Source organism: Aspergillus homomorphus, assembly GCF_003184865.1.
Source record: "Aspergillus homomorphus CBS 101889 unplaced genomic scaffold BO97scaffold_54, whole genome shotgun sequence".
Classification (NCBI taxonomy): Eukaryota; Fungi; Ascomycota; class Eurotiomycetes; order Eurotiales; family Aspergillaceae; genus Aspergillus; species Aspergillus homomorphus.
Genome location: NW_020291940.1, coordinates 95,732 through 122,828, shown reverse-complemented (window position 1 = coordinate 122,828; position 27,097 = coordinate 95,732). Strand labels below are relative to the sequence as shown.

The 27,097-nt window shown below is 52.3% G+C and overlaps 11 protein-coding genes and 1 non-coding gene across 12 annotated transcripts; 7 read left to right on the top strand and 5 right to left on the bottom strand.

Moving 5' to 3' along the window:
- Nucleotides 1–844: 844 nt before the first annotated feature.
- On the bottom strand, nucleotides 845–1,960 carry BO97DRAFT_437948 (putative alkaline lipase; the record flags this gene model as incomplete). Its single annotated transcript, XM_025697884.1, has 6 exons — nucleotides 845–1,006; nucleotides 1,059–1,103; nucleotides 1,157–1,527; nucleotides 1,583–1,646; nucleotides 1,697–1,824; nucleotides 1,876–1,960. 6 exons carry the CDS (start codon nucleotides 1,958–1,960, stop codon nucleotides 845–847), a joined length of 855 nt encoding a protein of 284 aa, XP_025547207.1.
- Nucleotides 1,961–5,235: 3,275 nt separating this feature from the next.
- Nucleotides 5,236–6,965, top strand: BO97DRAFT_408600 (putative aspartic-type endopeptidase). The gene has a single exon (XM_025695900.1). It carries the CDS (start codon nucleotides 5,287–5,289, stop codon nucleotides 6,922–6,924), a length of 1,638 nt encoding a protein of 545 aa, XP_025547206.1. The 5' UTR covers nucleotides 5,236–5,286; the 3' UTR covers nucleotides 6,925–6,965.
- Nucleotides 6,966–7,102: 137 nt separating this feature from the next.
- BO97DRAFT_408599 (uncharacterized protein) lies at nucleotides 7,103–7,855 on the top strand. Its single transcript, XM_025695899.1, has one exon. It carries the CDS (start codon nucleotides 7,445–7,447, stop codon nucleotides 7,826–7,828), a length of 384 nt encoding a protein of 127 aa, XP_025547205.1. The 5' UTR covers nucleotides 7,103–7,444; the 3' UTR covers nucleotides 7,829–7,855.
- A 280-nt stretch (nucleotides 7,856–8,135) lies between these two features.
- BO97DRAFT_t250 lies at nucleotides 8,136–8,207 on the top strand. Its single transcript has one exon. It is a non-coding gene; the product is annotated as a tRNA-Thr (tRNA).
- A 117-nt stretch (nucleotides 8,208–8,324) lies between these two features.
- BO97DRAFT_228340 (dienelactone hydrolase family protein) lies at nucleotides 8,325–9,365 on the bottom strand. The gene has a single exon (XM_025690701.1). The coding sequence runs from the start codon at nucleotides 9,214–9,216 to the stop codon at nucleotides 8,365–8,367; it is 852 nt and encodes a 283-aa protein (XP_025547204.1). The 5' UTR covers nucleotides 9,217–9,365; the 3' UTR covers nucleotides 8,325–8,364.
- A 175-nt stretch (nucleotides 9,366–9,540) lies between these two features.
- On the top strand, nucleotides 9,541–12,099 carry BO97DRAFT_480882 (Zn(II)2Cys6 transcription factor). The gene is made up of 3 exons (XM_025700780.1): nucleotides 9,541–10,096; nucleotides 10,167–10,535; nucleotides 10,587–12,099. Exons 1-3 carry the CDS (start codon nucleotides 9,548–9,550, stop codon nucleotides 12,081–12,083), a joined length of 2,415 nt encoding a protein of 804 aa, XP_025547203.1. The 5' UTR covers nucleotides 9,541–9,547; the 3' UTR covers nucleotides 12,084–12,099.
- Nucleotides 12,100–12,451: 352 nt separating this feature from the next.
- On the top strand, nucleotides 12,452–13,770 carry BO97DRAFT_437944 (C2H2 type zinc finger domain protein; the record flags this gene model as incomplete). Its single annotated transcript, XM_025697883.1, has 3 exons — nucleotides 12,452–12,594; nucleotides 12,655–13,144; nucleotides 13,204–13,770. 3 exons carry the CDS (start codon nucleotides 12,452–12,454, stop codon nucleotides 13,768–13,770), a joined length of 1,200 nt encoding a protein of 399 aa, XP_025547202.1.
- BO97DRAFT_462029 (uncharacterized protein) lies at nucleotides 13,698–15,246 on the bottom strand (the record flags this gene model as incomplete). The annotated part of the gene is made up of 4 exons (XM_025699396.1): nucleotides 13,698–14,562; nucleotides 14,637–14,722; nucleotides 14,797–15,114; nucleotides 15,232–15,246. 4 exons carry the CDS (start codon nucleotides 15,244–15,246, stop codon nucleotides 13,881–13,883), a joined length of 1,101 nt encoding a protein of 366 aa, XP_025547201.1. The 3' UTR covers nucleotides 13,698–13,880.
- Nucleotides 15,247–15,568: 322 nt separating this feature from the next.
- BO97DRAFT_408598 (MFS general substrate transporter) lies at nucleotides 15,569–18,219 on the bottom strand. Its single transcript, XM_025695898.1, has 3 exons — nucleotides 17,642–18,219; nucleotides 16,973–17,586; nucleotides 15,569–16,866 (listed from the first exon to the last, which is right to left on the bottom strand). Exons 1-3 carry the CDS (start codon nucleotides 17,875–17,877, stop codon nucleotides 15,932–15,934), a joined length of 1,785 nt encoding a protein of 594 aa, XP_025547200.1. The 5' UTR covers nucleotides 17,878–18,219; the 3' UTR covers nucleotides 15,569–15,931.
- A 3,289-nt stretch (nucleotides 18,220–21,508) lies between these two features.
- On the bottom strand, nucleotides 21,509–22,964 carry BO97DRAFT_462024 (aldehyde dehydrogenase; the record flags this gene model as incomplete). The annotated part of the gene is made up of 6 exons (XM_025699395.1): nucleotides 21,509–21,844; nucleotides 21,904–21,993; nucleotides 22,036–22,133; nucleotides 22,211–22,247; nucleotides 22,287–22,811; nucleotides 22,869–22,964. The coding sequence occupies 6 exons, from the start codon at nucleotides 22,962–22,964 to the stop codon at nucleotides 21,509–21,511; spliced, it is 1,182 nt and encodes a 393-aa protein (XP_025547199.1).
- Nucleotides 22,965–23,497: 533 nt separating this feature from the next.
- BO97DRAFT_418036 (uncharacterized protein) lies at nucleotides 23,498–23,835 on the top strand (the record flags this gene model as incomplete). The annotated part of the gene is made up of 2 exons (XM_025696500.1): nucleotides 23,498–23,661; nucleotides 23,694–23,835. 2 exons carry the CDS (start codon nucleotides 23,498–23,500, stop codon nucleotides 23,833–23,835), a joined length of 306 nt encoding a protein of 101 aa, XP_025547198.1.
- Nucleotides 23,836–25,360: 1,525 nt separating this feature from the next.
- BO97DRAFT_408597 (aromatic alcohol reductase) lies at nucleotides 25,361–26,418 on the top strand. Its single transcript, XM_025695897.1, has one exon. It carries the CDS (start codon nucleotides 25,408–25,410, stop codon nucleotides 26,308–26,310), a length of 903 nt encoding a protein of 300 aa, XP_025547197.1. The 5' UTR covers nucleotides 25,361–25,407; the 3' UTR covers nucleotides 26,311–26,418.
- The last annotated feature ends 679 nt before the right edge of the window (nucleotides 26,419–27,097 follow it).

Sequence of the window (27,097 nt, the reverse complement as noted above, 5' to 3'; positions counted from 1 at the left end):
GCTGCCAGGAGAGAAATAATCCATAGGCTCAATTTCAATCATCTCGTACTGGCGTGAGAACTACTGTGAGCTCTGAGTATGCTTTCTATAGCTCTATATTATTCTACAACCACTGTTCAATGGTGCATATCAGCCTTCGATACCCCCGTACTGTACAAAGAAGCAGGCCGCCGCCGGGACAGAGCAGAACAGTCCCGGTCCGCTCCGACCCATGGAAGATTGTTTTTCCGCCCTATCACTTCTCTATACGGAGCATGATGATAGCGCGTCATCATCAACACCAACACCGACAACAACATCTCCCATTTCGAGCGCTGCTCATGGAGGGCATCGTTGATATCAGGGCCAGGCTTGGGCATGAGCCCTAGTCGCCAGCTCGGATCTTTTGACATAACCTTTTCTTCCACCCCATTGTTTCCCAGCAAGTTCGCCAAGCCGAGATCATGGGCTCGAGCAATTCGATCCTCAGCACGCCCAATCGATCGCCAAAAAAGAGTCTCACATGCTGCCACACTCCACCACAGTCGCTTGCCCCATGATTCTTCTTCAACATCGAGTCTCTGACTTGATATCTACTGGCTGAACATCTTTCTGGAATACGTCCCTGATCTAGGCGCGTCTTGGCATTGTTTGACATCGTTAATCCACAGTCGCAAGAGTGCGGTAATTCCGGTATGGACCCAGACTGAACCTATATACATATCCAGAAGCTGATGATGCAGAATTACTCCCACTTTAGGACGCATCATGGCCCTGCATCATATCTACAAACACAAACACAGACCTGCTGCGAATGCTCGTCTCTTCCGTCCTCCTCAATCGCCGACCGAACGGCAGCCATCCTCTACAACAGCGAAGCGCTGCACCCCGCCATACCCAGGGAGATCCCAAAGTTGGAAAAGTGACCTGCCGTGACGCCCAACATGCCGTTGCCGGCAGAGCACTGAGTGTCCCGCTCGCCGCCGCATTTGACGGTGCTGCTCTGAGTTCCCGAGCTGTAGTATTCCTGCTCGTCTGATCAGCAAGGGTCAAGGCCCGAGTCGACTTCCACCACTCACCGTCCCGTAGTGGGCAAAGTCATACGGCCACGTGATATACATGTTCTGTATGCGCGGTCAGCGTCTTCGTCTCCTCACCCGCCAGGTTCAGGACTGACCGGAACGCCATCACCGGCATTGTTGCCCCGGTTCAACGTGCCGTTTTGCGAGGAACCAAACTCAGCGAACGCCGAGTTGCCGATCGGGTACGCTGCCAGCGCATTGCTGATGACCGTCTTCTCCGGGAAGTTCTGCGTCAAAGCAATGTACGACATGTAGGTCAGAGACCCTCCCAGAGAGTGACCGGTCGACTCCAGGTCATAGCCCGGATATTGCTCTACCAGGGACTTGACCTCAGAGATGACCGTGTCGTGCACCGAGGACCAGGGCGAGTAAATGCCATGCATGATCTTGGCGCCAGACGGGAAGTCGATGCCAGAAAGGCTGGGGGTCACCAGCGTGGTGTCCACGTCGTTCGCGATGTCAGTCGCTGTACATGTCAGTACAAAGATTCCCCACCGCGATGTGATGTGCGATTGACTTACCGCTTGTTGAGCCTCTCATGGCGACCGTGATACGCTTCTTTTCCGTGGAGTAGCCAATGAAGCCCTGGAAGAGGTCAGTCCTGTGACTTTTGCGGTTCTTGACGCGATTCATGCCTGTGTATCTGTGGCCAGATCATTGAGCTGCTTCGTGATAGTCACATCAAAGGCTTTGCCGATACAGCCCGTGTATGCGGCTGAGGAGAGTTGCGCTGCCCGGTGAAGTTCCGTCCATTCAGCGGTATCTGGGGAAAGAATTAACGTGCATCGGACAACAATCAACCAAGCGGACTCACCGGCAACAGCTCGCTTCGCGGGTACGGCGCAAGCCACGGGGATCATGGCCACTCCGGCCAGAACGGCGGACTTCTTGAGATGCATGGCGACTGGCTGAGTGAAAACGAGCGACTATAGAGACTGGACAAACTGAGCTTGTTGCACCAGGAGTCCAGTAATCCGGGCAGGTCGCAATGACTTTATACGTTTCCGCGGCATATGCCCAGGGCTGGAAGATTTCTGTTGACTCGTCTGCCATCGTGAAGATGAAACATGAATCCGATCACCGTACCTCGGCTGGATGGACCGCCTCGACCCAGAACCACCAGGAAACATGTCATCCCCGGATATGATATACGCCTAGGGCCGACATAAGCTTCCAGAATTGGGGGTTTAATCTCCCTTAGCACCAACTATAACCCAAGTCGACGGCTGGCTGAACAACTAGTATCACGATTCCACCGGTGCATTGGCTCTGAGCACAGTCTTGGTCAAATCGATGACACAAGTTTGAAGTGCCCGGTGTGGACGTCGTTCCATATAGAGTGAGCGTTGCACAGATCGAATTTTCTTGACGCTGTAAACAGAGAAATTCAACAGAAGCTCTTTGTGCTGCAGGACGAGCTGCAGGCCTGAAACCGGCTGGGGAAAACGTCCGTTGTTTCAGGGGTGGAGCTGCCGCTCCGGCATCCCATTTTTGAGACCAGCTGCCCTTCGCCATTCGCAACTCACACTCCAAGGACGATGCACCGATTTGCCTACCTCCGATGAACCTTGAAACCGAAAAGTTTGGATTCGTCTTAGCGGCTGGCTAAATCTCGGGTGCATGGATCACGTTGATGGATGTCTGCCACGCCTATACGTTCGATCTATCCGACATGCATGCTGATATTCGCCGACGATCAGTATTCTCAACGATCCAAGCTAAGGACCTCGGCAAGAATAGATGCATCCTATTTGACGTCTACGGCTTTGCTTTGGCTCCACGGGTTTTGGATTCATCCTTTCGGGAGAGTGTCTTTCCGCCCTTTCTTCTCGGGAGATTTTTCGCCTTCTTTCGTGCCCACTTTTGAAGAAAATCAATGGTAGAACATGTTTCATCTCAACCCAATTGCGCCATTATTGGGCCTGGGTCCTTTGATAGGAATTGGTCGGGCCCATGGTAGTGGTGTCGCTCGCCCTTCGCGTCCTCAGCCGTAATTGCATCAAAGACGTGGTCACAGTCTGATACAATTGCCCTGTCATCCATCTCAATCTCATACCTTCCGCTCGGGCCAGATCGTGGGGTCTCACTAACCGGCAGATCGGGCTCTGGCTCTGCCCAGATCGAGGCAGCTGATGGGTGGGCATACTATCATGTTTCACGTTGTTCCAAGCGGGAACGAGCCAGCCAACAGAGTTGGCCTGCCCAAACCTGAGACGGGTTTAATGTCTTACTATCGGAAGTTCTTCGCGATTGATTCTACATGAGTACCGCACAACCGATACAATGGTCTAGACTTGCCCATTGCCCTGCGACAATCCCCATCAACAGCGATCATGTTATGATCTCTGACTTGACTGGAGGTGACGTGATGGCTCAGAACATCTAGAGATTTGTGCCCACATTGGCGTGTCGGACGTACGCAAACCTCAGGAAGCCTAGAACGCGTGGTATGACCTGCCGTTGATAAACATGGACTTGTCTCCTTCAAGGCTGAAGCTGCATGACGTGGTCAGTGCGTTGTTGAATTTCGTCGGTCTGGGGTTGAAGAGCTGACGCGACCAATATAACCGGGCGCATCTGCGGGTTCACCAAATCCAGCCACTCAGTCGCCGGGACATGAGAATTCTGCTAGACTTCGACCAGTCCGAGGCAATGAATTCCGTTCGCTGCATTGGGCGCGCATTCGCCTAGAAGCCGCTAGCTTTCCTAACCTCTCGCTTAGCTCGGCGTCCCTGGCAAATTCGAGCAAGAGGTAGCGCGGGCGAAACAAGCTCGGAGCAAACCCCAGAGAAACCAATGGCTAGTCGTATCTACAGTGAAGGTGTTCACACAGCGGCACCTAGATGTGGCTTGATTTTGCCAGCGTTACAGACCCCCAGTTCAACTTTGACCCGTGGAAGCGCAGCTTACAACTGCCTGCTTCCTTGGCAAAGCTTTGGGCTGTGACTAGGTATATCTGCTCGCTGGTGAAGATCACTCCAGCCCACGAGAACTTCTCCATTCAATGCACAAATATTTGGCTCACCGCTACAAGAGCTTCCAAGGTAAGTGACTTGGTTCGTTATACGGAAGGTATTGACCTTCCCCTGCGCACTGCGTTCTCTAAAGAGACTTGAAGTGTTCCACAGCGGGTTTTCAAGGCAGCAGGAGTTTCCTGATCCAGTCTTAAGATTCCAGGCCGTTCTTCCACTCTCTTTGTTATTACTATACCCACCTTAAAATGGGTTGAAGCCGATCTTGTAGTCCCCTCCTGCCTAAAAGAGCCCCAACTGTCCCCTGCTTGGAATCCAACATGAGGTTGGAGCATAGGGGCAAGACAAGCTGGTCTTCATCCACGGTTTCCGCCCTTGGCCAGCTCCACGTCATGCCATCTCAGGAACACCGTCAGTTTAAAAAGAAACAAAAAGGTCAATAGAAATCGTTGAAACACGAACACCACCAAATACCACCTCTTCAGCCTTCACCTTCCATGTTCCATAACTCGAGATTTGGCCATGTTTCTCGGTTGTTTAAGGCCGTGTCATTATCTAGGCATGCAGGCTTGTCTTTCCACTAGGACTGACTGCCAGCAATGTTCCATGGTCACGTATGGTTTCAATTGTAGCCAAGCCGCTGTTTTCGTGCTCAGGTGAGGCTTTGTTTGTCATTCCAACAACAGGGACCGAATCGACGAAGCAGCACTCCGGAAGTTGTCGGCGCAATCTTCAGACGGGCCGGTCCTTCCGCAGGGAATCAGCCCTACTCCTCTCAACTTCGAACTGCGGCTTCTTGCACGATCGCTGTGCTGTGTAGCTTGATTTCTTGTTGATGAAGACAATAGGGCGGGATTATAGTCAGACTAAACCATCTTCTCGTACGACTCGAGACTTCGTACGAGGGAGAGATAGGTCGGGATTGACTTTGCTCATTGGCCTCATTCTCCCGCGATCGACAGCTGACATGCAGGAGAACAAGCAATAAAAAGGTCCGCACGAGTGTGTTTCACGTATTCCAATCGGCCAATGCAATCCTTCTCGAACCCCATCCTTCAGAGGGTACCAGAAGGATGTCAGCACTACTGACATTTTCCGCCCCCCAATGCAAGGGGTCATCAGGCCTTGCGTCCGTCGATACTGCGCCCCTTTTCCAAGAGATCTTCCCCTCGTTCCTCTGCCGCTCCATTTTCGCCCTTTCCCTTTTCTTCTCTGCCTTCATAATTGAAGATTGGAGGTGCATTGATGCGACCATGCGACGCTTATTTCTTTCCGTCCTCACAGTTCTCGTCGACGCGACATACGCGGCCAGTCCTCATGTAATGACTTGGTCTTCTCAGGCCTACGGCCCAGACGGACCATGGCAAGCGGTGATGGTGGAGGTGGGCAGCAATAAACAGCCTGTCGCGTTGTACCCAGGGGCCACTTACACCAGCACCATTCTAACAGACTCCATCTGCACCAACAAGACCGTCTCCTCGATATGCTATGCCACGCAGGCCGGGACCTACAATCAGACCGAGTCAACCTCGGCGTACCCTCTGAGCAGAAGCTCGTGGGAAACACTGTACTGGGCAGTGGAAGGAAAGGGTATTGAAGGTGGCCTTGGAGATCAGATCTCGTTCGGTCCGACCGTCCCCAACGTCAGCATTCAGGCCGTCTACCAGACCTACCAGACCTACCCCAATGGCAAGGCATATCCGGTTCAAGTAGGCAATCTGGCCCTGGGTGCGCCGTGGTCTACGGCGACCTTGGCCAACGTGACACTGAACATCATCACCGCGTGGCTCTACAACTCCGGAGGGGATAACGCGATCCCCTCGTATTCGTACGGCATGCACATCGGCTCCGTCAACCCACCTATTCCAGGCTCTTTGGTTCTAGGTGGATACGATCAAAGTCGGGTATTAGGGGATATTAGCGCACAGTCGGTAAGTCTGAACACCAGCACGAGCGGCGCGCTGCAGATTTCACTGAAGGACATTGGACTCGGGGTCATCGGGAATGCCACATCGCCAGGCTTCACCAGCAAGGATGGCCTGTTCCAGCAGAGTAGCGGGGCACAAGCGGCCAAAATGGTCACCATCGATCCCACCAAGCCTTACATGTACCTACCGGAAGCAACCTGCAATGCCATCACAGCCTCCCTGCCGGTCTCTTTCAACCAAAGCCTAGGATTGTACATCTGGGACACGACCAGCCGCGACTACGCCAATCTCACCACGTCCGCGACGTATCTCTCCTTCGTGTTCAACCTGAACAGCATCAACAACCAGAACGTGACCGTCAAGGTGCCCCTGGCGCAATTGGCCTTGACTCTGCAGGCACCCCTCGTCGACCAGAACCAGACGTATTTCCCCTGCTTCCTGTCGACCGACACGCCTGTTCTCGGCCGGGCTTTCCTGCAATCGGCCTTCGTCGGCGTCAACTACCACGAAGGAGCCAACACCGGGACTTGGTTCCTCGCCCAGGCACCCGGCCCGTCACTGGGCGACGCAACCATCACTCCCATCAGCGTCACCTCCAAGTCTATCTCAGGCGTCAACGCCTCGTGGGAGGAGAGCTGGGATGAATACTTCCATCTCAACACCGCGGATCCGCGGAGCTCCTCGATCGCGAGCGGCGGTCTCTCGTCAGAGGCGAAAATTGGCATCGGGGTGGGAGTCGGTGTCGGCGGGGCGGTGGTCGTGGCCGCACTGGCCTTGTGGATGGTGATGCGGCAGCGCAAACGGCAAGCCCTTGCAGCACAGGAACAGAAGGCGGGAGTGGGCGGTTTTGTCGAGTTGCCAGCGAGGATGGCTGATGGTCCGCCGCGAGAGCTGGAGATTCAGAAGCATCTCGAAGCGCGGGAGCTGGTGGGGTCAGGGCCGCCGCGGTATGAACTGGAATAGGGTTCTGATGTATGCTTTGACACCCTGTTTGTGTTATAAATGAGCTGGTCAATGTGAATGAATGATGAAGCGAGCGGCTGACTGAGCGGAGTAGATATTGCTATAGGCTGCTGCTACTTCCCTATGCCTGTATGCGGCTTTTGTGCTGGTCATAGATAATTGTTGCCACACGCGAGCAGCTCAGATAAAGCGAGTGATGAGCACCACCTGGTCCATGGCGCAATGTTCGCGGCCACGTTGACAGGAATGACGACCTCTCAAGCGGGGATTGCCGGAAACTGCAGTCTCATCACTAGCTCGAGAGTAACAAGAGCTTTGCCCCATGGCAGAAGAAAATTGCATAGGATCTAATGACAAGCTCCACTCCAGAACTTCTTGTCTGTTCCAGAATACGGTATATATCTCCAACAAAAGGGAATATCAGCTACCTCAAGGTCGACTATAAAATGCCATCTCGACGCTCCCCATTCCGTCCATCCCACTCATACTCACCACCCAGTCCATCTCAACAACAGCCACGATGCGCAATCCAGCAGAAACAGAGACCGCACGGGAACACGTCGTCGACAAGCTCACTGAGATCTTCCGGGAATTTGGCTGCGCCTGCACGGTCCTGGACGCATCCAGCCCGCGGACGGCGCAGACACAACGTCTGGTTATCCCGGACGATACGGTGATTGTCATCGGCGCCAGCTTAGAGGTCTGCCACGACACCTCGTCGCTCCTCCGGTTCCTGCCCCTGGGCGAAGAAGGCTCCCGGTGGCATCTCGGGTTCCGACCGCCGCTTACCCCCGACCAACGATGCCGTCTCGAGCAGGAATTCCCGGGCTGCGAGGTCCGTTGGGCGACTGGGTTTGTGGTTCGAGGCGAGACGGTGCGCGTGGTTGTTATGGTGGCACTGTGATGTTGGGAATGTGCGGGCGGAGGAAGTTATCATTATGAGTCTGGGTCTTCGGACGGGCTGGGTTTTCTGTATCATGGTCTAGAATGAAAAGAGCTTTGGCGAAGTCTTCTTTATAGTAGGTTCTTTATTGGAGTAAGGAAATCAAGGGGCGTGGAGTAGCTAACATGGATACTGGTGGTGAGTAAGTGACAGTAGCTGAGCTGGAGGCTGGGGCATAGAAACAGTACTAAGTACTAGCTGTTCAATGAGCTTGCTGTGATTGGACTGGGCTTGTATACTGTCAACCACAAATTGTGAAGCTATACAAGCACTGGTGGCTCAGTGGTAGAGCGTCGCACTCGTAATGCGAAGGTCGTGGGTTCAAACCCCATTCGGTGCATTGCATACTGATAATCTTTTTTGTCGGTTCCCACACCACTTGTACAGCTCTATTTCAACGGAGCTATAAGAAAAAACCAACTATCTAGACGACTAACCAGAAGGAATCTTGAAAACCGTATAGTCGTAGCCAAAACGTAACATATCAGTACCTCTATTCACAACCACCGCGCAAACCAATCCAACACCTGCTTCTCTGAGTCTTCCAAGCAAGCTCTCTCCAGGGGATCATCCGGATTGCCCCGGACAGCGAACCCATGTCGCCCCGGTCTATACACCTGGTGCTGAATCTCAGGCAGCTGTCTCCCTTTCTGCCTCTCCGTCTCGTGAACCTCCTCCATCTGCCCCTTCAAGGCAATATTGACCCCGTGATCTTCCAATCCCCAGCCCACACTGGCGGGGATCACCAGATCCTCAACATCTTCCGGCAATGCGAGACGACTGGGATGTAGCGCAACCACCGCGTCCACCAGCGGGACCTTCTTCTCGCCCTCGACCTCGATCCGATTCCGCTCCAGCCCAGCCCGGAGGGCATACTTGCCGCCCCAGCAGAACCCGACCATCCCGATCTTGCGGTCCGACGGGGTATCCCGCCTCAACTTAGCCAGAAAGTCCATACACACCTGGTGGGTGTGCGCCTCGCGATGTCTCCTCAACCACAGCAGGAAAGCGGGCGCAGCCGCCAGGATGCCCGTGTATTTGGCCAGGGTGGACTGCTTGCTCGCGTCGACGGGAATCAGCGTATCGGCTGCTTTGAGGGGCACGGGATCGCCCTCGAAGAAGTCTGGGAGATAGACGAGATACTCGCCGGATTGGGCGTAGGCGTCGGCGATGAGACGATTGTTTGGCAGAGGGATTCCGAAGATGTCCGAGTAGACGACGATGATGGCGCGCGGGTTGGTGCGATTGCCTGTCACGTAGACGTTGAGGCCGTGGAGAGGCTCTTCGCGGCCGATGGGTTGGCCTGCGTGGATGGTGCCTTTAATGCATTCACACGAGGCGGAGTCCATTCTGTGTGGTAGATGATGGATTGTGTGATATGTGGAAAGTAGAGGACAGGTATACTATATGAGAACGAGGTGGTTTTATCGGATGATGAGGAGAGATACCTAGGTCTAGCTGTCTCGTCTGGAGGTCTATATAGATGCCTCGCTCGGCTCCAACTCGCGCCGTTTTCGCGCCGTTCCCGGGGCGGGGCACAATTTAATGATAATAAGTTAAGACTGTGCTGACTGAATAAGGCTAGTCTGGCTCCGGATCTTATCTTAACCCCTTTCTTTCTTCCCCGAAAATTGCGCGATAAGCTGACGGACTGACGGACTGACTGCCAACCACCACAACATGGCCTCTTCACCGGTGACACTTGGGTCGGCGTCCGAGAACCACGCGAATTTGTCGATGGCTTCATCTAAGCCGCGCAGCTGTCTGGTCTGTCGCCAGCGCAAAGTCCGCTGCGACAAGCAGTCACCCTGCTCCAACTGCCGTCGGGGTAAGATCGCATGCATCTCGCCCTCAACCGCCGATCGCCCCCCGAGATGGGCTCGTCGTCTCGGACAACTTCCATCCTTCAGCAAAGGTGAAGCAACCACGGTGCAAGAAAGCAGCATGGAAGTCGGCCAAATGATGGATAGATTGCAAAGTCTGGAGAATCTGGTTCACGAGCTAAAAGGCCAACTGAAACAGGTGCATTCACTCGAAAGCGCGGATGCGAATAGCTTAGCTGGAGGCCATTCGCCTGAAAGCTCGACTCGCGAGGACCAAGCGAGTCAACGCTCATCATCCAAAGCGGGCACCAACAATATCCAGACTCGGTTCGGCCGGCTGGTTCTGCAGGATGACAGCCACTGCCGCTATGTGAGCAGCGGCTTCTGGTCTCGTGTCGATGACGAGGTGCGTTAGTGTCTGTGCGGCAGCATATGCGAAGCTTGGTCTGACTATCATGAAGCTTAACGGATTGAAGATGACTACTAGCAACTTGCTGCACGACGATTCTGACAGCGCAGAAGACGAAGCATGCACAAGCCAGCTATCCTCGGTTTCGGAACAAGAACGGACGGCTGCAGAACGCCATGCATTTCTTTTCGGCCTGAATCTGAAGTCTGGCACTCCCGACCTTCGTGAGCTGCATCCGCTTCCATCCCAGATCCCCTTTATGTTGGAAACATTTGCGGAGAATGTCAATCAGTTCTTAGGGATCGTTCATATGCCCACTGTCACCACGGTGGTCCGCGAATGGCGTAGCAGTGGCAGGAATGCCCTTACGCCCTCCAATAATGCCCTGCTGTTCGCAATATACTATGCAACAATAGCCTCGATGGAAGACGAGGATGTGAGTAGCCCTGACCTGACCCGTCATGTGAGTGGATGCTGACCCAAGCAGGTTATGACCAACTTTGGCTCTTCCAAGAGTGAACTGAACCTGAAGTACCGGCTGGGGCTGGAACATGCTCTTGCAAAGGCTGACTTTCTCAACGCTCCTGACATCGTTCTTGTCCAAGCCTTCACCATCTTCCTGTATCTATCCCGCCGATATGACAGTCCTAGGTTTATATGGATGATGACCGGGTTTGTGATTCGAATGGCGCAATACCTGGGCCTGCAACGTGATGGTGCGCAATTCGAAAGTTTCACCCCATACGAGGTGGAGTTACGACGCAGGGCGTGGTGGGGTGTATGCTTGTTGGATATCCGAGCATCGGAGGACCAGGGAACGGATCTGACCATCGCGCAAGGGGCTTTCGACACGAAACTGCCGCTGAACATCAACGACAGCGATATCAGTCCTGACACCGAGCAGACGCCACCCGAGCGGCACGGGGTGACGGACATGTCCATCCCCCGACTCTCGGCACATATGACCACGATCATGCGAGAAATGATGGTCCGTGGCGTCGACCACGGCATCGCAGGCATGCAAGAGCAAAGCCGCTCGGTAGACGAGATCTACCGCAAACTCGACGAAGAGTACCTACAGCACACAGCCGGGCTGAACAGCATCGTCTCTTGGGTCGCCATCAACCTCATTCGCCTGGTGATGGCCAAGATGACGTTGATCGTCTTTCTACCGGTGCTATTCTCAACGCCGAGCCAGGATCTATCTGAAGAGCTCCGGACAAAGCTACTGTGCGCGGCCATCGAAGTCGCGGAGTACAACCACGCCCTCAACGCGGAGCAGTCCAGTCGGCACTTGCGGTGGCTGTACCAGACATGCACGCACTGGCATGCCATTGTCTATCTTCTGATTGAGATCTCACGCCGTCCGTGGTCGCCATTCGTTGAGCGGGCGTGGGTCGCCTTGCACAGTAGCTGGCTGATTCCAGCTCCTTCGCCCATTGCCAAGAACCTGCGCATCTGGATTCCTCTCCGAAAGCTGATGGACAAGGCGCGACGGCACCGCGAGGCTGAGCTCAGCTGCCTATGGAATGACCCTGAAGCTGTTGCGAAGCTTGCGGTGGAGGCCCAGAGTGCTCCTACGCCGTCGAGTCCGGGACTATTGGGCCCAGGCTCTGTTGTCGAGGATTACTATCAAAGGTGGCATCAGCTGGTCAGCATACCAGAGGGGAGTGGAAGTCAGCCCACGCAGGCGAGGACAGACAGTACTATGTCCCACAATCACGAAATGACTGATGCTGCTGCTGGTAGTCCAGCATTGATGATGCATCCCCATGCAGCAGCGCTAGTGGAGACCCAATATGGCAATGTATCAGAGACACCTGGGCCCTTACCTGACTTCACAATGGACTATGTCAACTCAGCTTGGTCAACGTCAGATCCTCTATTCCAGGATCTGGGCAGGAATTTTGCAGATCCTCGCTTGGATCTCGAGAGTGATATGGACTGGCATAACTGGATTGAGACTGCCAAGTGTATACAGTGAGATGAAAGATTGAACGACCTGACAGATATTGTTGATCTCTGACAATCAGCTATTACAAATTGACTATCGAGAACGAGCTTTCATGAGGAGGGATTTGACTTATCAAACATACTTCCTGTGCTCTTTTGGCCATTACCGAGGTATAGATAAGATAAAACGTTCATACGCCAAGCCTGAACCGGTAAGGTGCGCAGTATAGTGCCAGTTGGTATCCCACCGGTATCCCATCTGCTTTATCATCATCGAGTAAACACTGCTGTTAACTCGTCGACTTTCAACGTCAGTGGTTTCAACTGAAAAGTGCCTACACCAACGAGGGTTCTTTAAAACACACTCTCTATTTCTGTCACACGAGTTAAGCTTGCAGCATGGATACCACACACTTCTCTTGCTCACACCCGGGTTGCGGCCGAACCTACCGACGTAAAGAACATCTGACACGACATATGGCCGGGCATCGTCAAATCACTGCTGCAGCTTGTCCTTTTTGCGACAAAACTTTTTCCAGAAAGTTTGTATCTATACTTTACTCCATCTCCTGAGACATTTGACTCACTTATTGCGCAACCAGCGACACTCTCCGCCAGCACGTCCGCCTCAACCACAAAGACAAGAAATTGAACTCGTCAAGAACAATCGAGGCGTGCAAATACTGCCGATCTCGTAGGTCGCGCTGTGATGGAAAGGCTCCATGCGGGCCGTGTCAGCAACGAGGCCTGCAATGCTCCCTGGAAAGCCATCAAGCGAGACATCAAGTACCTGAGTCTGAGGCCGTCCCTCATTCTGTGACTACAAGCCCATCTTTTACTGCAGTCTCACCAGATCTTCCATCACCTGAGGAAAGTCCCACCAATATCCAACCTTACGTCGACGCCTACTTCGACAAATTCCACCCCATCTGGCCATTTGTGCACCGCGCCACATTCGACCTTGTTCGGGAACCTCCATTCCTGCTACAATGCGTCACGATGCTGGGTCTGTGGGTGACGGGGGATCCTAAATCACAACAAGCTGCGTTCGAGCTTCACGAGAGGCTCAGTTTGTCGATCTACCAGCAACGAGTCCGTTCTTGTCTCTTGGGTCTACCTCTACTGTCTCTAGTTGGCTAACGCGAAGCTAGGACAAATGGGAGGCCACAGCTATAGCTCACAGCGACGGTACTTGGCCCATGGCCACATACCAAGGCATCCTTCTCAACGTACTCTTCGCGCTCATCTCAGCTACTCCGGGCTCTGTCGACCTGCAACTAACCCGCACGCTTCCCGCACTGCCATCGCAACTGCTCCTCGCTCTCGTACGAACCTGTCGTCAACAGGACTTGTTCTCCTACCCCACCATCCGAGCACAGTTTACGCGCAATACCGCCCCGGACGTCTTCATCTGGCTTGGCATCGAAGAGGTCAAACGATTTGCGCTGTCGTTGTACAGAGTAAGTGCCATGGTACGCGTTCAGGAAAGCCATGTGCCGGTGGATGATGCTTCGAAGGGCGAATGTCTTGTATCGTTGGAAGAGCTTCGATTCGCGATGCCGGAGAGGGACGACCTGTGGAACGCCAACTCTGATCTGGCTGCCACGCTGGCTCGAGACAATCTGATAGACTACGACGCGCGAAACATGGAGGTGGATTGGATCTCAAATGCAGGACGGCTGCTTCGCCGGGACGGTGTGCGTTTAGGATGGGCTTGAAGGTTGCATCAGCGCCAAACTCACGTCTACTGCGACTAAAGGAAGATATGCCCGGGCTGGGAAGCACTAGGCATGCCAGCAAAATCCACCGTACGCCATAATCTACACGCCTAATCATACTCATAGCACAGATACCCGCTGACCGGATTCATCACATCCTCCACCGTGACGTTCGGCAAGATATCGTACGATTCCAGCTCATAATCCAGCGTCGTCTCAGGCGACCCGTCCACCGGCATCGGCAGATCCGTTCGATTAATCGAGTTTCCACTGATCTCAAACAGTCGAGTGTCGGGATCGACCATCTGCCAGGTATACCACAAGCGATCGATAAAGGCGTGGTGGATGAAGAACATGGGATCGCCGGGCTTGACATCCGCCATCACATCAATCCGCATTAGCCCTAGCTCATTAAAGTCAAACCTCAAATCCCATCTCAAACCTAACCCCCACACAAAGGAAAGTACATAGCAACCCGCCAACCGCCTGATGCAGCCCTTATGCGGATAATACGCGACACACTGCCAGAACGGAGTATAGGTGGGCAGATCGAAGCACTGCCCGGTGATGGTGCTGTTGACGTTCCGGATGGCCCAGGCGCTATCCCAGCGACGGTCCAGACAGCGCTCGGTGTTGTTGTCGAACGGGCCGATATACTCGACCAGGTCGGCGAAGGCGCCGTCGACGACGCACCCCTGCATTCCCGTGCCGTTGCCGCCCATGTTGTCCGCATTCCACATGGGGGACCAGAGTAGGTCGCCTGCGTCGGCGTCGCTTTGCTCATTCCACCACCTTTTTCCAGTAACCACATGATCACATCAGCGGTTGCAGTCCGGAGCCGACAGAAGGCAAGGGGGAGTACATACGCCACGGGCCCCTCATACCCGCACTCGTCGCGGAGGAGCGTCTCATGCACGTGCAGGAAATAGCGATGCCAGGGGAGGAATTGGCCCTACCAAGGTCTGTCCTCGCTGTTAGCAGCCATGCTGGGATTAAGGCAGTCCCTTACCGCGCAGAAACACGTACCACGTTATGGATGATGCCTCCCCGCTCGGTCTCGGTGAAGAACCGGTGCAGAGCCTGTAGGTCGCTCCAGCGGCTCGTCGTGTGCTCCATGCCCGTGTCGGCGGGTAGGTCGATGAGACATTGCACGGCGTCGAGGTAGGCTTGCTGCTGCGCGCGGTCGAGGTTACGCCATTCCTTGCGGGTCTGGAAGCGCTCGCGCGTGCAGGTACCGTCGTAGAGGTCGTCGGAGTCGACGGTTGGGCCGGGCCGCGGCGTGGAGTTTAGGGCTGTGGCGGCTGCGAGGTTGGCGAGGGAGAAGAGGATAAGAGGCGTGGGGTTCTTTGTGTTGGTTCGGAAGGAGGAATTGGAGCCAAAGGTCAGTGGTGGGAGCAAGGAACGAACAAAGCAGAGGACGATTGAATGGAATCTACACGCTCAAGGACCCAGTCTTAGGACGCCGAGGTCATTCATATCATATTCCTGGTCTACAGCCAATAGGAAAACACTCCAATGGGTACCGGTGGGGTGCTAAGAGAACACTACATGTGCTCGGCTGTAGATTCCGGAGAATGCGGGTTCAAGTTTTCCTGCTATAGCAGCACTGAGATAATGTTCGGGGCATGAATGTCAGGGCGAGTGTTCTATGTGCGGTTGCCATGGTATGTGGCAGGAATGCTAGCATCATGTTACCGCCTGGTCGCTTTCCGTTTCTGCTTCTTTGGCGTATTTTGCTCCTACATATCAGCTTTCGGCTGTTTAGATGGAAGACCTCTGGTTTGTTATAGTCTATAAAGTACGTCAAAGAAAAGAATTGGCTGCGAAGCCAGTATCAGATACCAGACACTCATAACAAAATTGGGGCATAGATCCTGGAACCTGATGGCTGCTAAGACTGAATCTGCGCCGCACACTTCGGCTACATATCTGGGTAAAAAGATAATATTAGTTAAAAAGTTTAAATGCAGGCCATCAGGTCTGGTAGATTAAAGTCAAAACAGCAATCAAGAGATCTATCACATCAGAGATCAAGCGAACTGTCGCGACTGCGAAGAGGAAAAGCAACTTTTCAAACATATAAGCAAACAAACAGGGTATTAGACATAGACATTATCATCAACAACAAGTCATCCCCTTTTCTGTCGACCAGGTGAACAGACTACAGCATAGTACCCTTGTTCTGCTTCTTGTCGACGCTGTAGTGCCTCCACATGATGACGCAGGGGAAAGCGAGTACCAACACCGCCGTCGCCGCGATAGCCTCGTACTTCTCCATATGGCCCCAGGCGAAGTTGATGGCCTCGCGGACTTCAGTTCCGGGGGCGTACTTCATCTGGGCGAGATAGCCGCCCGCGTAGAGGGTCTCCCAGTCAGCCTGGGCGCTGGCGGGGAGGGCCTTGCGCAGCGCCTCGGGGAAGGTGTTGCTGTAGATGGCCGCCGACACCGCCGCACCGATAGCACCACCGATGCTGGTGAACAGACTGACGATCGACAGCATGATTGGGATGTTGTCACGGGTAGAAGCACACATGACGGCCATCTGCTCGCCGATAACCAACATTCCACCGGCGAAGGCGATGAAGATCTGACACATGATGACATAGCCGATATCGGCGTCCTGGCCCCGGAAATGAATCATCAGCCCCGCGCCCAGAACCATGAGCGGCACCGCGAAGAACAGGCACGAGTACTTGAATTCCTTCGTCTGTCGAATCCACAGGCCGAATACGGGCGACCAGACGCACGAGCCAACCGTGTAGATCGACGTCAGGTAACCCGCGTGGGTGATGTCGAGGTCGTACACCACCATCACGAAGTTGTAGAAGTAGCTGTCCCAGCAGTAGAAACTGAAGTACAGGATTGCCGCCAACACGCAGGCCCCGATCACCGTGCGGTCGCGCAGGTGCCCGTACGGGATGAAATGCACGCGCGCCACCCACTTCTCCCACGCCGCGAAGACGAAGAACAGGCAGAACCCAATCACCACCTGGGCGATGAAAGCGGCGTTGTGGTATTGAGTCCGACCGTAGCTGGCCAAGCTGAACGGCAAGAGGAAGAGAACAAATGCGGCCATGAGGATCAGGGCACCCACCACTGTACTGTGCGTTAGAATGTTGTGAAAACACTTGAAACACCAACGAAGCAAGGGGGGAACGGAAAGTGTTGCACAAGGGGGCAAAACAAAAGACGGGAGACTCACCATCGAATTCATGGATGTAGTGGATGATCGATTGCATGGTCGTGCGCCCGCTGGGAACGCGGGTCAACAGGCCTTGCTTGTACGCCTTGCGCTCGTAGTGCTTGAAGATGTAGATCAAAGGTGCAAAGACGAACGGCTGAACGATGGCGAAGGCGCCATACGCCCACCGCCAGCCAGAGGTCTTCACGAAAGAGTTGGCGGCCAGAGAACCAGTGAAGGCACAGCAGATAAATGGAGTCGTCGAGAACGCAAAAGCAAAGGCTCGGTTCCGAAGGCCAGACGTATCGGCGATGTAAATCTCGAGAATCAGATAGATGGCGTCGTAGCCAATCCAATAAAACACGTAGCCGGCGGCGAAGCTGTTGGGGCCATTGCAAGCTGCGAGGATTATCATACCCAAGATGTAGACGCAGAGAAACACAATCAGGCCCTCAGCGCGTCCCCAGAGTCCCAGCAGTTTTCCGATCGGCAGCTTCAACACACCACCGATGATGGTCGCCAGAATATAGGCCGTGGTGACTTGCGATGCGCTTTGGAAGTTCGAGTACGCGTAGTAGAGGACGTTGCTGCCGATATACTCGTGCAGGGCCAGCATAAAGTAACATACCCAGATCCTAACATCAACCAGGTAAGAGACTGGAAATCCACAGCTCTGGGGAGTACACTCACCAGCCGTATGTGATAGCGATCGCCTTCTTCGTCCACACGAGGGCGGCGGCTTCGGCCTTCTGCACACCGATCGGAGCTTCCTTCGTGACCTCCTCGGGGTGTTGTTCTGCTTCTTTCTCCGCACGCGCCAAGTTCTCGGGGGGAGTATCCTGAGAATCACGATCGTCAACAGGACCGAGATCCTCAACGACGTGGTTGGTCTTGCGACCCCTGAGGCGGTCGGTAACAATACCCATGGTGAGGTGGGGTGCGTGGCAGAGAAAATGAATGAAGGGAGGAATCGACGAGAGCGAAGAGAAGAGAGGGAGGGGCCAAGCAGGTATAAGTAAGTACTGCTTGTGAAAGGTTTTTTGCTTTTGGCGCTAGCGTGTTTGCCTTCCACTGCCTTTCTAGTCTTCACTTTCTTAGCCTTTCCTCCACAGGATTAGCAGGTGGGAGGGTGGTTGCACTGCGAGCCTAGTCTTTAGCCCCCAACTGATGAATTCCAATGCCCAGGCCGTGGCAATATGGAATCGGGTGGCCTGGCTCCCCCCTAGCCAGGCAGAGAGAACAAGCAAAAAGTGCGTGGATGGAAGAAGCCAACAACGATAAGCGCATCAGATAATCGCAGCTGATGGATCTGATAAGACTGGCCTGGTGCAACCCCTTCCAATCAGAGCCAATCACACCCTCCCCGGCATCCGGTCAAGTCCGGGTGGAACGACAATTCAATTTTTCTCTTTGTCCTCGTGGTCGCATAGCTTATTTGACCACCTCAATTGCTTGAACGGACATCTCCGACCTTGGGGGTTCTTGGCAGTTCGGCTCACACCATCACACTGACCCCATAATTCATCCTATCCCACAAAGGGTATGGTCACCACCCAATAAAACTTGGCCAATATTCTCACCATCCTGTAATTGCCGCTGATCTGCGACTCGGAAGGCGCCACTGCCACCACTGATCTTCGCCTTGCTTTGCATCTGTCCTCTGCGCACTGAAATCATCATCTCTCTTTGCTGGCCACCAACCTTTTACAGGTTCTATAGCGACATCAACTCATCGTGACTGGTCGCTACCAGAGCATTGCTCAACTCGATGTGGCCTTGGCTTGACAGGAAATGGTAGGACTTTAGTCAACTTTAGGTAATCCCAAGCCATCATGTCGGCTGATTTCACCACTGTACCGTAGTCCAGCAATGTTCGGTCTCCACTCAGGCAGGGATGACCGGACACTCTGCACCCCGAATATTCATCACACAGAGTCCGCGACTACAATATTCTTAACGTGCTTACCTTTCCCGCGGGAATAGGAAAAGGCTGTAGGATTTATCTCAAGCAGGGCATCGTATGCACTAAAGCTCAAAGATCAGAGATCAGACCTCATCTGGCAGCATGATACCTACATTTTGCGGTTGTTGACAGGGTCTGGCCATGAAGAAAAATTTTCCTCCCAGCCAAAACCCCAGCAAGTGCCGCACAGAAGCTAGAATCATCCGATAAACTGGTGGGTCTCAGGGTTTGGTCACTAGCGACAGGGCCCGGCTTGGTACCGGGCTAGACACTAGCTGTTTTGTTCGCGAGATGTCACTTTAGGTGGCAAGTGGGATGGGATGCCTCGTGGCACTGCGCTTCGGTCCCAGCCGGAATGACTTGCATGTTGGCAGTTGACGGGGGAAAGCATCGAATGGGTTCTATGAACCACTGAGAGGAGACAAATTTTTTTCCGACGGTTCCTTGCTTGAACCACCCCTTGATTTTCTCGCTAATCTTATCTCCGTGATAGTTCCCTACTTTCGTTATAACGCGACACGAACCGTGTACGATATGTTTGATCTCTCTCTATCAATTTTAAAGGTTCAAGAATGCCTCGTTTACATTTTTCTTCTATCGGAATAACAGAGCGACCCCTGCTGAATAGAAGATGTTGGTGTTGTTCGAGGCAGGGCCCCAAACATCATGCCTTGCCGCATCCACTTTTTAGAGGGGCATCTGCCCGCAAAACTCCTACATTGCCGACCAACACCAACAGGAATGGAAAGTCGCCGAGACACAGAGCGCTGCGGCGCGGAGATTATTGTTTTTCGAGAGTGCAGGATGCATATGTTGTGTACTGCTCTTGACGCGGTAGCAGCAAGGGTTGGTATACACCACCCATTTGGCACCGGAGTCTGCGAAAGGGCCTTGCCTTGACTCCGGTTATTTGAACTGCACTGACAGATTGACAAGATGATTTACCTCAATATGTGGGGTTAAGATCGCCAAGTTGAACAGAGAGCCAACTAGAATCGCTCATTCCTTGATTAAGTCAACCTTGACTTCCCTGATTTACCGTTACTGTCCACGCCGAGAGGTTAATTCACATCCCGGCGATGATAAAATATTGTAAACATGGCGGCATAATGCACGCGGGAGCATTCATATTCAACCAATTCGTTGTTCCAGAAACTTTAACCAGGCACGGTAAATAACGCTCCTTTTGCTTGTTTGGCATAGTTTCTATCCTGACTTGGTAGTGTGCCGCACGCCACTTAGGAAAGGGGACCCTGTCGCTCTACCACAGCGGCGAATATGATGCCCACCTTGTAAACAAAAATACCGAGGTAGGCTAATATTGAGTTCGTCTGGCCAAGCCGCGACGAGAGAGGAGTTTCCGGCGGGAGAGGCTGGCGAGCGATGTGATGGCTTTGGTGCCACTGGACGTGTGTTCGGTGGTCCAAGGTGGAACACGCGTGCGGGATGCAGGCCTTCGTTACCTCGAAGAGAACTCCTTCTATTGACTTCTCGTGGTCTGGTCTTATCTGGTAGGGACCGTTACGGCTGGCTCGTGCACTCTGAACTTCAAGAACAGGTCAAACCTTGCCCTGAGGGTCGTTGTCTCGGATAAAGAAGGAAGGTCTAGCAGTATCTGCAATGGACGAGATTTTAGTACATGATAGATCCCGCGGAGCACAGCCGTCAATACAGGATCTTGGAGGCCAAGGAGCCACATTCTTTTGTTGTTCAGGGCTGCCAGAAACGGATCTTATTAAATGGTCTTGGAGCAACTTCCATATCCACTACTGCTGTTTGAAATCGTGCAGCCCATTGAAAGGTCATTTGAAGGAATAATGAACTCTGTACAGTGTGGTAGGACTCTCTACGCAGTAATAGCTTAGATGATCTAGCAGCCATGATGTTTTAGAACCACCGCGCGGAGATCAGTCTTTAACTTGTCCTTAGAGTGGCCCGGCTTGATACCAATGCCATGAGTTTCGAGCCGATCCTCTCACGCCCATTGAAAGAAAGGTTCATGTACACGGTGATCGAAAAGCCAGAGTTCGCCCAGTGACAACCTTATTATTAGGTCTGATCCCTGATTGGTAGAAGGCGGCTTCGTCCTTTAAGTGAGTGTTCTCCGGGTTGTCTTTGTGGTAATCAATGACTTGACGACTGGACGACTCATCGGTCTCGCGATGGCGATGGTTGCTCCTTGGCCTTTCATTGTGTATCTCAAATAGAAGGATCAAAAACAAAGGGGTACTCGATCAGAAGACAAAAACATACAACAGAAGGAATTCGAGGGTGGTCACCTATCTAACTATTAACAGAATGATCCAAGCGTACATATTAAAGATATTCGCCGAGAGGCATGACGATCTGAATGTCAATTTAGTTTCCCCCCAATCCAGCAACAATACTACGCATGAAATTGCGACCGCACAAACAGCAAAATGCACAAGAACTACGAGGGCTACTGGCCGTTAAGCCATCAGGCCGGTATATTCTTGCCACAAGTCCCGATCTGAGAATACAGATATAATATATCATACTATGACGAGTGCCGTACTCCGTGATTGACAGGCATCTCTCCGAATCCACCATCTCGCTAGCGAGTTGAGTAGTGTTCAGAGTCTCAAGCCTATGTTGACATGAACAGCCTTTGCCTGCGTGTACGCATCTAGAGCGTACTTTCCAAGCTCACGTCCGATGTCCGATGATTTATACCCGCCGAAAGGAATTCCACAGTGGGAATCTTGCGAGGAGTTAATCCAGACCATGCCTGCTTGGAGCTTGCGTGCGACAATATGGGCGCGGTCCACCTTCCCTGTAAATATGGCTGCAGCAAGACCATATGATGTGTCGTTAGCCCTTTCGATTGCCTCTTCCTGGGCCTTGAACTTGGAGATTGTGACCATGGCCCCAAATATCTCTTCAGGGACGATGGCCATATCCTCAGTTGTCTTTCCTTCATCAGTTCAAAGTTTCTTCAAGCCAGAGGGGATTGGGGCTGTCCACTCACGTCTGCGAAAACAGTAGGCTCAATGAAATAGCCCTTCGAACCATGCCAAACACCACTTGCTAGAAGTCTAGCCCCGCTCTTCTTGCCTTGCTCGATGTAATAAAGGAACTTGGTATACTAAAGCTTGGAAACAATAGCTCCCATCGTGTTCCCTTCGGTGAAGGTGTCACCGGTCTTCTGAGAGCGCGCCTTGGCCGCGAATCGATATAGAAACTCATCATAGATATCTTCTTGAACATAGATCCGGCTAGTGCTGGTACAGATATATGTAATTGTTAGCCAGCCGCACAAGATAGAAGATAAATACCTACTTCACCTTGATTGCTTATGATACCCATGTGTGTCTATTTCATAGCTTGGTCCAGCTCGGCGTCTGCGGAAACGATGCAAGGGCTTTTGCCACCGTACTCCAGGGTGATGTTCTTGAGGTCAGTAACTGCAGATCGCATAATCATACGGCCAGTATTTGTGCTTCCGGTAAAGGCAACCTTATCGACATCCGTCTGTTCGGCCAGGGTCTTACCAGCTTCCGAACCAGGACCGGGAATGATGTTCACCATACCGGGAGGAAGATCAGCCTCTTGAATGAACTTGCCAAAGTACATGGCAGACAGAGGGGTTTGCTCCGCTGGCTTCAAAACGACTGTATTGCCACAGGCTAGCGCAGATGCAACCTTCCAGGCAAGCATCATGAATGGGTAGTTCCAGGAAATAATTTGACCACAAACACCCAACGGTTCACGAAGAACATAGGCTAGCTTGGCCGGGGATGTCTCGATAGTGTCACCATTAATTTTATCGGCGGCGCCGCCATAGTATTTAAACACCTGGTACGACTCCTCGAGAACCTCGCCTAGTGCTGCGCTGTAGAGCTTCCCATCATCAAGAGCATCAATAAGAGCCAGAAGCTTACGGTCCCGGTTGATCAATTCAGCGATTTTGAAGAGATATTAGCCACGTTCTACCACTGCAAGTTCCGACCATGATCCTTCAGAAGCAGCTCGCGCAGCCATAGCCGCCTTGTCGACACCGGCGGAACTAGCGCCGCTAAAACCGAGCATTATCTCTTCAGTCCTAGGAAACTCTCCCTTCAGTTATGCGCCCGTTGGGAAGAGAGAATTGACTGGAAAGGGACATAATTACCAAGAAGTTTACAAGAGAACAAGGTAGTCAGAGGGGAGGAGAAGGGAACATGTGATTCAACGCTAGAAAATCAAGACCTTTGCAGAAACCTATACGACAAAACAGAACTAGTGGTCTCCAGTTACCACCACATACTTCCTACTACTAAAGGCACTTGAGCCGAGAATCAGAAGCCAGCCGTTTTCCTAACCAGATCAACATGATACAAAATGAAATGGCTGGGAATAAAGTTGGAATTTGCCCGCTACCAAAAAGTTTGGCCTATCAACAACATCGAATTAAGGACCGAAATTTCAGATTTTCCTACTCTGGCTTGCACAGTTTACACCATTTGGAGTTTACCATTTGAGGGACACAGTTGCGAGATCGCCAGACTTTGAGCTATAGCTATAAATCAATGACTCTGAAAGCGCCATAGAATCGAAGCTCCTTTGTGTCAATTTTGAGAATCATGGCTCCCCGGATACGTACCGTACTGTCTTTGCCTCGCAGTCAGCATGCTAATCGAGAATCAACACCGCAGTTGAACGATCCCCTCCTTCTCAAGGAAGGCCTTTGCTATGTCGGTGGTGAATGTTTGAAGTCACTGGTATGCATCTGCTTCCGACAAAAAATGTAAGCCAAATCAAACTACCGTCTCTTTCCAGACCCGCAACTAGCCGTGTTGTCTGCAAAAGCCCTGATTTCGACGCCGAGGATACTGACTCCGCGATCAACGCTGCGGCGAGATCTTTCGAAACAATTCGACTCGCTACCGGCCGCGAACGCTCGAAGCTGCTGCGAAAATGATACCATGCCATGATCGCTCACGCCGAAGACCTAGCCGCCTTGATTACCTGGGAGAACGGCAAAATGATAGGTGAGGCTCGCGGAGAAGCTCAATATGCTGTATACTTTCTCTAATGGTTCAGCGAGGAAGCGCCGCGATCCTACGGGGATACCATTCCGAGCAGCAACCCTTCGAGGCGGATCATCACTTTCAACGAACCCATCGGGGTTTGTGGCTTGATAACACCGTGAGTCAATACCTCCCAAGGAAAACGGAGTGGTAACTCATATTGACAATGTTATTAGCTGGACTTTCTCCTGCCGCGAACAGTATAACCACCAGGTCATTCGGGCGCCTTCTAGGAAGGCATGCGATTGGTGTCGAGCGGAAATCCATCAAAAAGGGCTACATACGGGACTCCTAAAGAAGCAACCGGCTCAAACTCAGTCCATGTGCAAAGCTTGCCAAGTTCATCTATGTAAGCCTGGCACAAGATCATGTTGGCAGGGCTTTCATAAGGCTAAATGTGCTGTTTGAGTGAGAAGAGTCCGGATTTCGTATGGAATTAGTTGATTTTCAGGTGCATGTGTTTTGAATTGTACGTCCGTGTGGTTTGCGGCAGAAAAAGCACGCTAAAATGCATTAGCGGCCGGGTTAGGGGATAGCTTCGAAGCTTGATTTGGATGGTGACTAATGACTGCCTAATCACGTCGGAGTCGTGACGTAGCATAACCGGTAAGGAAATGGACATGCCAGACCTGTACGGATAGAGTTTATGGTGTAACGGGTGGGAAGCTTGCATTTGAGCGCCTTTGAAGTCGTCTCAGACTCTAACTCCAAGCGGAGGAGTCCTCCATGCCATGCAAAACCATCGATGAAAGATTCAAATGCTTTCCGCGGCCACAGGGATGTCTACTGCCGATTGCAAATGATACATATACCCAGAAGCTCCAGATTTTCAACACGATTTTCCAGCTCCCAGATAGCCATAAGTCTTAGGCAAAGTTCAGTGGCGGATTCACACTTCGAGAGGCTGTTGAACAATGATATTGGCTAGGATATTGTCTACGTAGCCAAAAAAACATCCTTGACTGAGTTATTACGAGGCAGAGTGAATTTGGCAAACAGATTAAGAGGAAGTTGTTCTGATGCAATCAGCAGCCGACATTTGAATGCTGCGATACTGCTGCGCAGGCATGGATGAACGTCAACGTTACTAAGCGGATGTTGGACTGTGGAAGCCGAGGGTCCGCCTCTATGCTTCATGATGAGGCGACCCACCCAAGATAGGTAGAAGGGCCTAAATGGGGTGTAAACCCCGCCAAGAATAGGCCGAGCTAGAAGTTACGCACAGAAGCTTCATATTCACGGACTGATTGTCGCCAAGGTGAGACATCCAGACGATTAATCAGCGGATAAGTCACTTCTTCCGGAGATGCTCCGTCGATTGGTAATCGATCACACGGTTTGACTTCCAGTCGCCGAGACCGCTTGTACTATATAAGTCTCACAAACGGCACAACCCTTTTGTACAGCACTCTGCAAGTTTAAAGTATTGCCTGACCAGCTTTTCCTTGTCCATTTACACCAGCATGCGTCCCATCAAGAACGTCACGGCCATCGGAGCCTCGGGAACACTTGGTGCCATCGCTTTGAAGAAGCTTCTTGAAGCGGGCAAGTTCAATGTCACCGTCATTAGACGTGCTGGGTCAACCTCAACTTTCCCTGCCAACGTCAAGGTTATCGACGTTGACTACTCGTCTCTGGCATCATTGAAGTCTGCATTTCAAGGGCAAGATGCAGTCATTTCATTTGTCCCCACCTTTGCAGCAGATGCCCAGAAGGCCTTTGTCGATGCTGCCATTGAGAGCGGAGTCTCTCGCTTTATCCCTTCGGAGTTTAGTGCCAACCTCGCCAACCCCAAGGCCCGCACCCTCCCAACATTCATCCCCAAAGTCAAGCTTCAGGAGTACTTGATAGAAAAGGCCAAAGGCTCTGGTCTCACATATACCTTCATCTATGGTGGCGGCTGGTTAGATGCAGGCTCGCATCGAAGTTTCCTCATCAGCAGCACTGGCGACACAACCAATAGGTACGATGGTGGCGACGTCCTCTTCAGCGCATCAACCCTAGATACTGTCGCGGATGCGATTCTTTCGACTTTGGACCACCTCGAGGAGACTAGGAATCGAGCTGTGCATGTCCATAGCCTTGTGACGACCCAAAACCGTCTACTCGCATTGGCTAAGGAAGTAGCCCCCGAGAAATCATGGGACACAGTCGACTTCAAACTCGACGACTTGATCGCTAAGTCTGACACGAGACTGGCGAAGGGGATCACCGACTTTGAGACGTTCGCTCCGTATATCCTCCGTGCCATCTTTGATCCTGATTTCGGTGCTTATTATGAGAAGACTGATAATGAGCTCTTGGGGATCAAGGAGGCATCAGACCAGGAGGTTAGGGAGATTATCCGAAACCTACTGAAGCATTGAAATGAGTGGAATGGTTTCGCTGCATTCGCTATGTATATACAGAATTCGCTAGGCGTCCAAAACTCCACCGTCCCGCCTAATACATGTCTTATATAGATAACTTAACGCCCCTACTAAAACCCGCTTCGGTCCACCTTCTTAGCTCTGATAACGTGCAAGAAAAGAGCTTAGATAGTCTTCTTTGCTAAGTTCCACCCCAAATTTCCTTAGAATGTCGTAGGCCGTAACAATGTGGAAGTACATGTTAGTGATAGAAAAGCCATTGACAAATCCAAAAGCCTTCGTCGCACCCAACTTGCCAGGGCCCATAACAAATCTGAGATCTATCCCCAGGTTGATGGTAGCGCCGCGGCTGGTAGTTTGTACAAACTCTTTCGCGGCGCGGACATGGCTACGGAGATCTTTCAGAGTTTCCAGATCACTAGGGGCAATCTCTAGAGTTCGCGGGCGCGGTGCGCTATTTAGGATGCTAACGACTTAAGTAGCGTTGCCGATCGCGATGAAGACTTCGAGGGTGAAAGGAAACATATCCGAAGCGAGACTCTCATGGATAAGGGCATCGGTGGAGGAGTTCGACTTGAGAGCGTGAACCTGGACTTTGTCAAAAACTGAAGAAGAACGTCCAGCACGGCAGATATGTGAGGCACCGAACCATTGTATAAGGAGAAGAGTCCATCGGGAATGCTTATTTCAATGATGTGGTAATGGCCTTTGTTCTAGTTTCAGTGCTAGGGTGCGTTGATTGCGAAGGGCTGTTAAAGGCAGTATACTGGACCGGGGTCCATCA

Excerpts from the sequence above, each read along its gene's own strand:
- BO97DRAFT_408600 (XM_025695900.1), top strand. The coding sequence starts at position 5,287 with ATGCGACGCTTATTTCTTTCCGTCCTCACAGTTCTCGTCGACGCGACA.
- BO97DRAFT_408599 (XM_025695899.1), top strand. The coding sequence starts at position 7,445 with ATGCGCAATCCAGCAGAAACAGAGACCGCACGGGAACACGTCGTCGAC.
- BO97DRAFT_228340 (XM_025690701.1), bottom strand. The coding sequence starts at position 9,216 with ATGGACTCCGCCTCGTGTGAATGCATTAAAGGCACCATCCACGCAGGC.
- BO97DRAFT_480882 (XM_025700780.1), top strand. The coding sequence starts at position 9,548 with ATGGCCTCTTCACCGGTGACACTTGGGTCGGCGTCCGAGAACCACGCG. Across the intron at positions 10,097-10,166 it reads GGTCTCGTGTCGATGACGAG|ATGACTACTAGCAACTTGCT; the intron begins GTGCGTTAGTGT and ends AACGGATTGAAG. Across the intron at positions 10,536-10,586 it reads CCTCGATGGAAGACGAGGAT|GTTATGACCAACTTTGGCTC; the intron begins GTGAGTAGCCCT and ends TGACCCAAGCAG.
- BO97DRAFT_408598 (XM_025695898.1), bottom strand. The coding sequence starts at position 17,877 with ATGGGTATTGTTACCGACCGCCTCAGGGGTCGCAAGACCAACCACGTC. Across the intron at positions 17,587-17,641 it reads ATCGCTATCACATACGGCTG|GATCTGGGTATGTTACTTTA; the intron begins GTGAGTGTACTC and ends GGTTGATGTTAG. Across the intron at positions 16,867-16,972 it reads CTACATCCATGAATTCGATG|TGGTGGGTGCCCTGATCCTC; the intron begins GTGAGTCTCCCG and ends CGCACAGTACAG.
- BO97DRAFT_408597 (XM_025695897.1), top strand. The coding sequence starts at position 25,408 with ATGCGTCCCATCAAGAACGTCACGGCCATCGGAGCCTCGGGAACACTT.